This window comes from Psammomys obesus, unplaced genomic scaffold (genome assembly GCF_907164565.1).
Source record: "Psammomys obesus unplaced genomic scaffold, mPsaObe1.curated_primary_1811, whole genome shotgun sequence".
Taxonomy (NCBI): domain Eukaryota; kingdom Metazoa; phylum Chordata; class Mammalia; order Rodentia; family Muridae; genus Psammomys; species Psammomys obesus.
The window spans coordinates 11323471-11336833 of record NW_026596085.1 but is presented as its reverse complement, the minus strand read 5'-3'; the positions used below and the strand labels follow the sequence as shown (position 1 = coordinate 11336833).

General features: G+C 43.2%; 1 protein-coding gene across 1 annotated transcript in view; it reads right to left on the bottom strand.

The window, feature by feature from the left end:
- Ttll8 (tubulin tyrosine ligase like 8) overlaps positions 1-13363 on the bottom strand; it is a 39022-nt gene that overhangs the window by 21608 nt on the left and 4051 nt on the right. The window contains 1 exon segment of the mRNA XM_055627256.1: positions 225-316. Coding sequence (XP_055483231.1) covers positions 225-316 — 92 coding nt within the window.

Genomic DNA, 13363 nt, shown 5'->3' with positions numbered 1-13363 from the left:
ATATATGAGCCACAGAAGATATGTCTTCTGAAGTCATCTGAATGTCCACCACCAACAAAGTTCACAGGGCACATATACAGGAGACAAAGTCAAAAGCGACACTGACATCATATCCACACGAGAGGAAGTCATCCAGTCAGGCCAATACCCAAATGAAACTCCAAAATAATTTCCCATTAAAAAAAAAATAGCACCCCCTCCCATGTGTCCCAAAACACATTTACCTTGATGGCTTTTTCTGTTAATTGTCTTGCTATTTTGTATCTGTCTAATTTGGGGGAAGAAGACAAATCTTGGGGAATTCCTTGTTTTAATTCTGCAAAAGAGAAACAGACATCAAGGCAAAGGAAAGGGCAAGTGGCTCAGAACAGTCACCCCAACCCTGACAGCAGACACATCTGGAGGCTTCATCATCACCTGCCTCTGCCCACTCAGCTCCCCAACCCCTGTAATTCTCAGCCTTCTTTTCCCTTGTTTCTTTTCTCCAGTCTTCAACACCTCACTCCACAAATGCTCTTATTCTCCCTGCCTGTCCCAAGCCACTCTGGCATTGGGTAGTGTTTGTTTGTTTGTTTGTTTGTTTGTTTGTTTGTTGAGACAGGGTCTCTCTACACAGCACCAGCCATCCTAGAACTCACTATGTAGACCAAGCTAGCCTTAAACTCACAGAGTTGCACCTGCCTCTGGACTGGGTAGTCTTGATCCCATAGTCCCAGCACTTGGGAGGCAGAGGTAGGTGTATCAAAAGGTTGCGTGTCTGGCCTGCACTGGAGAGTCTTGATTCTCTCCCTATGTCTCTAATGTGCGGTGAGAGAATGTTCAGCTCCCCATTATCTCCACCTGAGTCCATGGCATGTATTCAGTGGCCATCTTCTCTCCTGCCTGGAGGATGTTCCCCAGGGTCTCCTCTCCTCTGGATGCCCTCCCTGACACCAGCTTTTCTCGGCAATCTTTTGATATCAGTCATTCCCATAGGCACACTGAGTGTCCCAGGTCTCCCTGCTCCTTGCCCCTCAATATCTGCTGGGTTCTCACAGGCCATGCCTGTGGTGTACACCAAGTCTTTCCTCCAGGCAGCATGGGCCTTTAGCTGACCAGCATTCCCCTCCTCACATCCCTCACAGCTTCCCCTTCTCTCCCCAGGCCCTAATGTGGAGTCTTCACAGCGACTGCTTCCCTGAAACATACAGATCTGTAATGGAAGTTTTGGTTTCCTTGTAAACTCAGTTCTGTTTTTGTTTTAATCCCAAGTGTGGGATTTTAGCTGGGCTGTAGTTTGTCCACAGTTGTTGATTGTCTCGTGTGGGGCATGCAGCAGCTTGCATGACGCTAAATACTCCCCCAAAAGTAGAGTTTGAAGAACGAGTGTTACACAGATCTACCCAGGCTACTTTGATCCCCATTGATGCTATTTGATTGAAGCATCAATCCAACCCTGCCCACCTGCTTCCCCAGTGGCTCTCTTCACCCTAAATCCACAGGTACCAGATACACAGACTTAAAGTAAAGCACAAAGAGAACTCAGGGGCACAAGCATTGCACGTCCAGGTGGAAAGGGCTAGATCCTAAATGACAAGACGCTTACAATTTATTCTGAAGCATGTAAAAGGCCACACAAAGCTTCTAGAAGAACACACAGGAGGAAAACATCTTGACTCCACCTAGGCACAAATTCTGAGATGGCACACACACAAAGTAAAAGTTGACATTGACAAATTTGCAACTGTCAAAATTCAGATGCATTGGGGCTGGGGCTATAGCTCAGTTGGTAAAGTGTGTGGTGGTTTGGATGAAAATGGTCCCCATCGGCTCACAGGGAGTGGCACTGTCGGGAGATGTGGCCTTGCTGGAGTAGCTGTGGCTTTGCTGGAGGAAGTGTGTAACCAGAGGTGGGCTTTGAGGTCTCACTCTCTTCCTGCTGCTAATCCAGATGGAGAACTCTCAGCTAGCTCTCCAGCACCATGTCTGCCTGCACACCGCCGTGCTTCCCTCCACGATGACAATGGGCTAAAGCTCTGAACTATAAGCCAGGCCTAATGCTTTCCTTTAGAAGAGTTGCTGTGGTCATGATGTCTCTTCACAGAAACTGAAACCCTAAGATGAGTGCTTTCCTTCCAAGCATGAGAACATATACCAGCACTGGCATATAAAACCATGCTTAGTGCCTGTGCATTTGTAATTCCAGGTCTGGGAAGGTAGAGACAAGTGGACTCCTGGGGCTTGCTGGCCAGCCTGTCTAGCCCATCAGTAAGCCCCAAACCCCAGGGAGAGACCCTGTCTCAAAACAAGGTGGATGGCTCTTGAGGGATGATACCCAAGGGTGACCTCTGGCCTCCGGACATATATACATGCACACACGTGTACAAAAATGTACACAGCATGCACAACATTTAGATTTTTCTATTTTATTGAGAAAACAAAAAGGCAAACCATAGACTGGGAACCATATTTACAAATACACCACTTGGACATGGAAAGGTGTAGAGTGATGGGCTCCATTTAGGGAAGCCCTAGCCAGAGGTGGCAAAAGTCCTCTACGAAGATGGAGACCAGAATAGGGCACAGGAGCGCATAGGAAGGGGTGCAAGGAAAGCAAGTCAGTAGGGATGATCGAATAAAAATAATAATGGCTCGAAATGCACAGAACAGTGGTTATCAAACAAGGAGAAATCTTGAAGCCTGTAGTCACAGAGTTAGGGCTTGGCTTTCAGTAATGGATGGAATGAACACAAAGGCCCATGGGAACAGACATGACCAGCAGAACCTCACACTTTGCTCAATGCCGATACATTCATTATTGTTCTAGAACAGTCATTAAAGGCCAAATATGTGCAGATTAGCAAATGTTCATCTAAATAATCTATGGGTCAGAAAAAAAAATCCAAGATGTAAAGTTCCTTATCTTTTTAACTAAAGACATCTAAAACAACAAATTTCAAATTTGATGTGATATAGTTAAAGCTGTGTCTATAAAGAAATTCCCAGTTATAAAAACACCTATCAGAAAATAATGACTGATCCAGGCATGGTACCCACTTTTAATTCCAGTACTCAGGAGGCAGAGGCAGGCAGATCTCTGAGTTTGAGACCAGCCTGGTCTGCAAAGTGAGTTTTAGGACAGCCAGGACTACACAGAAAAACCTGTCTTGAAAAAAACAATAGGCTACATTGATTCAAAGCTGGGAGTGGTGTCACATACCAGTCTCAACATACTTGGGAGTTGCAACTGCTGGAAAATATGAAGTTGAAATGCTTCCTTGTCTACAGGAGTGCCAGGATTTAAAAACTGAGAGGCGTGAACTAAAGTTCCCAGAAGGCAGAGGAAAGACAGAAACTGTATCTGTGTTAAAGACTCTCCAAGGCCAAATGACTAGAGATACACAGAGTTAAAACGTTGCAGACCAGAACCTAATTATTTTTGGGCTACTTTTTAGTTCTATGGATGCCATTTGTTGCTCACATGTGTCTGACCCAACATCCTTAAGATAATCAAAACTTTAAAATGTGTTCTTAGCAGACCACTGGCTTCCAACACTCTAAATCTAAAAATATCATCAGGTGTCATTTGAAACCTATAGCAGAGTTTTCCCTGTTTTGCTGACACCTGCCTACCCATGGCCCAGCCAATGTATTTTCCAAACACCTCAGTTTTTAACTTTGTTTTGTAACTAGTAATATTTCATGCAACTGTTTCCACAAGCGGAACACAGAATGTGAGTTAACCTAAAGGTATATCTCAATCCATGGTCACTCACATTTGGCTCCAGAATAAACCATCTCTTGTCCCTCTGAGGTGAGGGCTGTGTTTCCCTACTGACAGAGGTGACTTCGAACTTCACCACAATAAACTTAAAATTTAGATAAAATAGGAAAGGCAGCACTACAGAGAGAAGCTCTATCAAAAACAAAACAAAATAAGCAAAACAAAAACCAAAATAAAATAAACCAAAACAAAACAAAACAAAAAAAATCAGAAGAGAGCCAGGCTGGTCAGATAGTTCAGGGGGTAAAAACACTTGCTACAAAAGTCTGGAAACCTGAGTTTCAACTCTGGAACCCATGTAAAGGTGTGTACCTGTTCGTTTCTGTCAACCTGACATGAACTAGAGTCACCTAGGAAGAGGGAACCTCAATTTCATCAGATTGGCCTGGAGTCAAGTCTGTGGGAGCATTTTCTTTTAAGTGTTTTTTAAAAAATTAGGTGCACAAATGTTTTGCTGTTGTGTACATCTGCATACACCATGGAGTGTGTATGTATGCAGTGGCAACCGAGGCCAGAGTATGGCTTCCCTGAAACTGGAATTAAAAATGGTTGCTAGCTGCTAGGGAGGTGCTAGGTATAGAACTTGGGTCCTCTGAAAACCAGCTGTTGCAGGATATTTGATCCCATGGTGAACCCCAGAATGGTGAACTGTAAAACCCTGTTTCTTGTTTGGTGTGGGTGAGCCTTTAATCCAAGAACATTCTGTAAACAGGTGATGATGGTGTGGTTCACCTAATCCTAGCATACACCTTTAATCCAAGAGCTTTCTGTACACAGGATTAATAAACTTAACCCTAGGGTCAAGTACACCAAGTGATACCTTGCCTCCCAAATTATCCCTAATTGGCCAATAAAATTGCCTATACCTAGGCTGGGCAGAAGAGAGGTAGACATGGCTAAAGTCTGCTGGCTTGGAAGGGCAGAAGGATCATGGGAGAAAGAGGTTCAGGTGCATTTAATAATCATATGAAATCAATATTAATGATAAATCTACAACAGATGGCACCCAACCGTATTTCATACTATCCACACCCTTAAAAATTATATTTCAGTATTGTCTGGTGAGGGGAATAAAGAGTCACAGTCTCGATGGCTCCCGGCTCCCCTGAGTTAGCCCTTTGCTCTCTGTTCTTAGACAATTCTTGGGACCCACCTAATTATGGGTGGCTGCTAAGACAGACACAGGCCTCCTTTGAAAGTATTGTTGCTGAAATGGGGGGAGGGATGCCCACAGTCCCTTATGAACGGTATTTTCCCCCCAAACTTGTGCACTTTGGAATGCATGTATGCATACTAGCTTGGCACACATGCTTCCACGGCCTCACAGAAGCCCTTGGGCTTGACTTTCACAGAGCAGCAGTGTGAGCTGGTGTGGATGAGACTGGCTCCTGACACCCCACAGTTAAGCCTCAAGCTGTGCAGAACCGAGGTAGGTCAGAAAGTCACTGTCTTTTAAAATATAAAGACCCACAATGGCAGCTAAAAGGTTAACCTCCACCAATCCCCACTCAGGACAGACAGGATGGAAAGGGCAAGGGGAACAGTCTGCATGCTTCTGACAATTATTGGTAGATAACAAAATAAATAATGTATGCTCTGAGTAGTCAAACAGTCTCCTTAGATTTGGGGATCTCACAGGAGAACATAAACTCTGAGTACCGTGAATTAATTAATTTTATAATTTAATCAAAATAATCTAATTGATCAAATACATGACTTGGATCTGAGTACTTGGGATACCAAGACTATAGGTTGTGAGCTCAAGGCCAGCCTAATCTACAAAACAAATCTAGGAAGTCCCAGGCTACACAGAAAAACCTGTCTCAATAAAATTAATGATTATATCTCTGTAAGAGTATATTTAAACTCCATACAATCTTATTCTAATTTATCAACCATTGAATGTTTACATATTCAATGGTAATAGTATTTGTCCCCTTTGAGGAAAGTCAAAATATAGAAGACCTAGACAAAAATTGGACTGCTAAATTAAATCCAATTTATACTTATGATGACTTCAAACTGGAGGACAGAGGCTATGTTATTTTGGGAGAGAGGCTTTCTGTTTTTATCAACAGGAAAAAAGAAAAGGCTTTGGATTATATCCAAAGTGATAAGGATCAGATTTGACAGAGGGAGCCCTCCTGAAGATCTTGGCTATTGACAGGAAGAAAAGAAAAATCAAAAAGTCCAAACAGGTATTGTATATGCTGATCCCTGATGCCTCCATATTGGAATATCTGTAAAACTGACTGGGACAGGGGCTGGAGAGCTGGCTCAGAGGTTAAGAGCACTGTCTGTTCTTCCAGAGGTCCTGAGTTCAATTCCCAGCAACCACATGGTAGCTTACAACCATCTACAAAAAGATCTGGTGCCCTCTTCTGTCATGCAGATGTACATGCAAATAGAGCACTCATATGTAAAATAAATAAATAAATCTTAAAAAAAAAAAAGACCAGTCAGAATTTCAAGTATACAGGGCCATTAAATCCTTGGCTACAAAGTTCTCAGGTCTCATCATGCCATCCTATATATGGTATAAACAAAAATTATCTTACAATTTGATCACAATCCAAACTAGCTTATAAGAAAGACATGCTTAAACAAAGAGTAGAAGAAAACCATCCTTAATTGTGCATCCTGCACATCATACATTGTTGGTATAATGTTCTTTTGGAATGTATACAATTTACCCTTGTTCATTCAAATGCTGATTCCCTCTACCCCACTATCTGGTTTTAATCCAGACATTGAATTGTGAATTATCTCAAGTTTGTGTAAACATGCCACCATTTGTTCTCTACATTGTCAATTAAAACAACCAGCCACAATGCTGAGCAATGGAGAGGATAGGGTGGGACATCCTGGTCCAGAGACGGGAGGAGAAGGAGGTGAATGGGAAGAGGAGGAGAATCTGGGGAAGAGGTCTTGGAACCACGTAGAGAGATGGACCGGACCTTAGATATGACTAAAAGCAAGTATGATGGGTAAAATCTAAATGATAGGAAACTATGCAAGTTTGGAGGTTTAGGATGGAGTAATCATTGCCCAGCATTGTGCTCTAGGTTAATTAAATAAATCCCAGTCTCTCTGTTGGTGATTTGGGTATACAGCCGGTTTAGGAATAACTGCTGACTAACTAAAAAGATATGTCAATAGTAAATAGTATAACCATCAACAATACAGATATAATTTTAGAACTGTATATTACTTGTGAGAAACTATATGTTTTTAGAGCAAAAGAACCAAACACCAGTAAAGCTGGGTCAGACCTGGCAATATTCATCCTGGAGGATGCTGAGCCAATGACACCAGATATTCCAGCATCCTAATGCCTCAGACTGCTTCAGTTGCTGCTCTGGCAAAGCTTGCTTCCAGGATGGCTTCAAATAAAGCTGTTGATCCCAACTGGTCCAGCCTTTCAGACTATTCCAAACAGGACTTCGATTAAGCCTACAATTTCTCAACATCTAGAGACTGCACAACAAATGTTATTACTAGCTTACTTGTTTTTCCAATTTCCTTTGGGCCCCCCAAAAGGCATTCTATGTCCCCAAATCAGCAAGAAACAACATAAGAGAATGACGTCACATTCTCTTAAGGTGGGCTGGGCAAAAGAGAGGTAGGTGGAGCCAAGATTGGTGGGTTTGGAAGGGCAGAAGGATCATTGAACAGAGTTGCAGGAGAGGAGGAAGAAAAGAGACAGGATCAGGTCGCCATGGGTTAGCACGAACAAGAAGCATGTGCCTGGGAGGAGCTTGCTCTGAGCGTTGGCATGATGGAGAGAAGCAGCCCAAATGGAGCATGTACAGGTGTTTATGGGAATTTTGGATAGGATGTGTGGCTGGGAGATAACAAGGTAGCTTAGGGGTTTAAGATCTTTCCAGCCCCAGGTGCATTAAGGCTTATTAAAAATCTAATAGGTGTTTGTGTCTTTTATTTCTGCAATAGCAGGTTAAATAATAACCACTGAATTACTTATTAATAAATACTAAGTATTAATAACCTATTTACACCACCAACCCTGGGTAGGTTGTCCTGGGCTGTGTAAGAAAGCAAGCTAACCATGCCGTGGAAAGCAAGTCAGTAAGCAGACTCTCTCCATGGTCTCTGCTTCAGCTCCTGCCTCTAGTTTGTTTGAGACTGGATTTCTCTGCATAGTGGAACTCACTATGTAGACCAGACTAGCCTTAAACTCACAGAGGTATTCCTACCTCTGCCTCCCAAGAGCTGAGATTAAAGCATGTGCTGCCACACCTAACTCAGCTAACTAAAAATATTTTAAATTAAGAGTCTTGTTTCTTTGGACCCAGAAAACAAGCTGGAGTAGCCATTCTAATATCTAATAAACCTCTTAAAGAAGCTAAACAACAAGGAAAACCCTAGGGAAGATGCTCAGTCCTCATTCAAAAAGGCAAACGCAATAAACATCAGAAGCAGGAGAAGACAGGGAACAGGACAGGAGCCTACCACAGACAGCCTCTGAAAGACTCTACTGATAGAGGTATAGAAGCAGAGGCTGAGATTCATAGCCAAACTTTGGGCAGAATGCATGGAATTGTATGAAAGAAGGGGAAGATAGAAAGTCCTTGAGGGGAGCCAACAGAGCGAAAAAACTTGGCCTTGGGGTCCCTGCAAAGACTGATACCCCAACCAAGGACCATGCATGGGGAGGACCTAAAACCCATGCTCAGATGTAGCCCACAGACCCAGCATGCAAGTGGGTTCCCTAATAAGGGGAGCAAGGCTGTCTCTGGCATGAACTCAGTGGCTGGCTCTCTGATCACCTCCCCTTGGGGAGGGGGAGGAGCAGCCTTGCCAGGCCACAGAGGAAAACAATGCAGCCAGTCCTGATGAGACCTGATATGCTAGGGTCAGATAGAAGGGGAGGAGGTCTTCCCCTATCAGTGGACTAGGGGAGGGGCAGAGGGGGAGATGAGGGAAGAGGGTAGGATTGGGAGGAGACAAGGGATACACAGCCGGGATACAAAGTGAATAAACTGTAATAAATTTATAATATATTTATAATAATAAATAAAAACTTTTTAGAATCTGGTTTCTTAAGTTTTGTTCAGGGTCATTTGCATTCTTCTGCATGCAGACATCCAGTTAGACCAGCTCTATTTGTTAAAGATGCTTTCTGTTTTTATGCAATACCATCTAGTTTTTATTACTATTGCTCTGTAGTACAGCTTTAAATCAGGGATGTGATACCTCCAGAAGATATTTTATTGTAAAGGATTGTTTTAGCTATCCTGTTTTTTTTTTGCTGTTGTTTTGTTTTTCCATAAAAAGTTGAGTATTGTTCTTTCAAGTTCTATAAAGAATTGTGTTGGAATTTTATGGGAATTACGTTGAATCTTTAGGTTGCTTTTAGTAAGATGTCCATTTTTTATTGTTAATCTTACTGATCCGCGAGCATGGGAAATCTATTTTCTGATATTTTCTTTAATTTCTTTCTCCAAAGACTTGAAGTTCTTGCCATACAGGTCATTCATTTGTTTGGTTAGTTACACCAAGATATTTTATATTATTTGTGGCTATTGTGAAGGGTGTTGTTTCCTTAATTTCTTTCCCAGACTGTTTATTATTAGTATATAGGAGGGCTACTGATTATTTTTAGTTAATTTTGTATCCAGTCACTTCATTGAAGATGTTTATCAGCTGATAAAGTGGATCAAAGACCTCAACATAAAACCAGAGACATTAAACCTGACAGAAGAGAAAACAGAGAATAGACTTGAACACATTGACACAGGAGACAACTTCCTGAACAGAACACCAGCAGCTCAGGCGCTAAGATCTATAATTAATAAATGAGACCTCATGAGGTGGAAAAGCATCTGTAAAGCAAAGGACACTGTCAACAGAACAAAATGACAGCCTACAGAATGGGAAAAGATCTTCATCAACTCTACATCTGATAGAGGGCTAATAGCCAGAATAAATATAATCCAATTAAAAAATGGGGTACAGAGCTAAAGACAGAATTTTTGATAGAAGAATCTCTAATGGCCAAGAAGCACTTAAAGATATGTTCAACATTTTTAGCCCTCAGGAAAATACAAACCGATTTGAGATTCCATCTTACACCTGTCAGAATGGCTACGATCAGAAACTTAAGTGATAGTTCATGCTGGCGAGGGATGTGGAACAAGGGGAACACTCCTCCATTGCTGGTGGGAGTGCAAACTTACGTAACCACTTTGGAAATCAATATAGATGTTTCTCAGAAAATTGGATCTACCTCAAGACCCAGCTATGCCATTCTTAAGCATATATCCAAAGGATGCTTCACCATACCACAGGACACTTGCTCAACTATGTTCATAGCAGCTCTATTTGTAGTAGCCAGAAACTGGAAACAACCCAGATGTCCCTCAACTGAAGAACGGATGAAGAAAATGTGGTACATTTACACAACAGAGTATTACTCAGGTGTTAAAAACAAGGACATCATGAAATTTGCAGGCAAATAGGTGGAACTAGAAAAAAATCATCCTGAGTGGGATAACAGGCCCAGAAAAACAGAGTATGTACTTATTATATAGTATGTAATACGTGGATATTAGTCATAAAGTAAGGATAACCACAGATGCAAAAAAAAAAGCTAACAAAGAGGGCTCAATGGAGGACGGGTGAACAGACCTTGTGGGTAGATGAGGGGTGGAGGGAATGGACAGGCGAGGAGGCTGGGTGGGAACAAGAGGAATCAAGCAGGGGGAAGACTTACGGAGCTAGTACTTGGAGAGAATTGGGGGTGCATCTCTGTGATGAGCTAGAAACCTAGGACAATGGAAACTCCCAGGCATCTATGAGGGTGATCCTAGCTAAGACTCCTAGCAGTAGGGGATATGGACCCTCGACCGGCCAACTCCTGTAACCAGGTAAGACTTATAATGAATGGGTTGGGGCACCAAACCAGCCACAGAACCTTCACCCTACAATTTGTCGTGCCGACAAGATGTGCAGGGGGAAAGATGGAGCAGACATTGAGGAAGTGGCTAACTAATGACTGGTCCAGCTTGAGACCCGCCCCATGAGAGGGAGCCCACCCCTGACACTGATAATGATATTCTGCTACACTTGCCAGATAGGAGCCTATCATAGTCGTCATCAGAGAAGCTTCATCCAGAAAATGATGGAAACAGTTTCCATTAGGTGAAGCTTGGGAAATACTTTGGAAGAGGAGGAGGAAGGGTTGTAGGAGCCAGAGGTGTCAAGTACACCACAAGAAAACCCACACAAAAAAAGAAAACCCAGAAAATCAACTAACTTGGATCTGTAGGGGCTCACAGAGACTGAACCATCAACCATGGAGCCTGCATGGGACTGACCTAGGCTTCTCTGCACATATATTAGTTGTGTAGCTTGGTCTTCATGTAGGACTCCTAACAGTAGGAGCAGGGGATGTCTCTGACTCTGTTGCTTGCTATTGAAACCCTTTTCCCTTACTAGGCTGCCTCATCGAGCCTCAATGGGAGAGGATGAGCCTAGTCCTACTGCAACTTGATATACCAGTGCTGGTTGATATCCATTGGAGAGCTCCCCTTTTCTGAAGAGCAATGGACAAAGAGTGGATGTGGGGGAGTGGGGAAAAAGAACTAGGAGGAGAGAAGGGAGGGGAAACTGAGATTGGGATGTAAAGTAAATTATTTTTAAAAAAAAGATAGAAAAAGAATAATGTTGTTTCTGGTAATCTGGAGCTGAAGATTCAGCTGTGACTAAGAAGAGACCAGCACCACTTAAGAGCAAACTGCTTTCCTGGAACAGGGTTGGCTGGGGCTCAAAAACGAGCTGTGCTTAATAAGAGACCAGCACTATTGAGGCAAAATCTGGGAAGATTTTCCTCAGGATCACTACAAGGTCCAAGGCTGCACCTCAAGCTGCCCACTGAACTTGGTTCTGGGCAAGAGTTTCCCACATGGTACTAGCTTTACTAGTTTTGAAGTCATGAAGGGTGGTGAAAAACGGCCGAGATGAGGCAGGATGGGAGTAACCCCAAAGAGATTCCAGGAGAGGTCATTGGCGAGGTGTAGCCTAGTTACAGCGGGGAGCCCAGCATGTTGGAGGTGCTGTGGGGTGACCACCAAGGACAGCAACAGAAAGTGAGCAGGAGATACAGAGACCCACAGCCAAACGCTACTCTGAGGCAGGGGAAACTTGGGGAAAAGGAGAAGAAAGGATTGTAGGAGCTAGAGGGTCAAGGACACCACAAGAATATGACCCACAGCACAGCATCAACTAAGCAGGGCTCATAGGGGCTCACAGAGACTGAAGCGACAAACACAGACCTTGTATAGGTCTGAGCTAGATCCTCTGCATATAATTTATGGTTGTGTAATTTGGTGTTCTTGTGGGTCTCCTAACAATGGGAGTGTGTGTGTATGTGGGGGTGCCTCTGACTCTTTTGCCTAAACTTGAGACCCTTTTCCTCCTACTACGTTGCCTCACCCAGCCTTGATATGAGGGTTTGTGCGCAGTATATTTGTATCTTGTTAGGCTGTATTTGGTGGATATCCCTGGGAGGCTTGCTGTTTGTTTCTCTTTTCTTTTTTTCCCTTCCTTTCTTCCTTCCTTCCTTCCTTCCTTCCTTCCTTCCTTCCTTCCTTCCTTCTTTCTCTTTTTTCTTTCTTTCTCTTTTTTCTTTCTTCCTTCCTTCTTTTCTTCTTTCTTTCTTTCTTTCTTTTTCTTCTCTTCCTCCTCCTCCTTCTTAAGGGAAACAGAGGAGGAGTTAATCTTGGGGACAGGGGAAATGAGGAGGACTGGGAGGAGTGGAAGGAGGGGAAACTACAGTTGAGATGTAATGTATGAGAGAAAAATAAACGTTTTTGTTTTTGTTTTTTAAAGCAAGCTAGGATAAGGTGAAAGTACCCGTCCAAGGCATCCAGCAAAATCCAGCTGAGGCAACAGCTGTCCTCTCCAGATCTAGGGCGCATTCAAGGGTAAGACAGACAGGTGAAATACAAGATAGCAGCATGGAACAAAGGTCAACATAAGGCTCCCCACTGGGTGGGGATAGCCTAGGCAGAAAGTCCACACCCTGAAAACCTAATTAGGAAGATGGGCCATGCCAGAGCAAAGCTAAAAGACAGAAGAACAGTGTGTGGCCAAGCAGATCCAGATATGAACAAACCAATTGTAAAACTTATTTCGAGGGAAGCCGAGGGGATAGAAACATATTCTAGGATTAGCCAAGAATGGCAAATGTAGACTCATGTGCTCAAAGCGCTGGGAAGTTGACTGCTCAGCCCTAAATGACATTTACACCATCCCAAAGCTCAGGCAACACTATGGGAAAGGATTTCAAAATTTCACCTCTGAGCAAGACACAACAATCACAGACTCACACCGGTTTGGGTTGCCAGAATCGAATCTTGTGAACAATCAGAGACAGGTTCTAGTGGCCCCACACGTCACGGATGAACTATTGTCTCAGGGCGGATTCTGAGGTGTGGGGACTTATTGCCCCTTAATTGTCTATCCATTGGCGAGCCCACCTAGACTCCAGTGAGTGACTCCAAATTGATGATCACATGGACAGCCTTGGCTGAGCTTCATGGGTCACAGAATAAATCAAGAGACATGAATCTGGGAAAG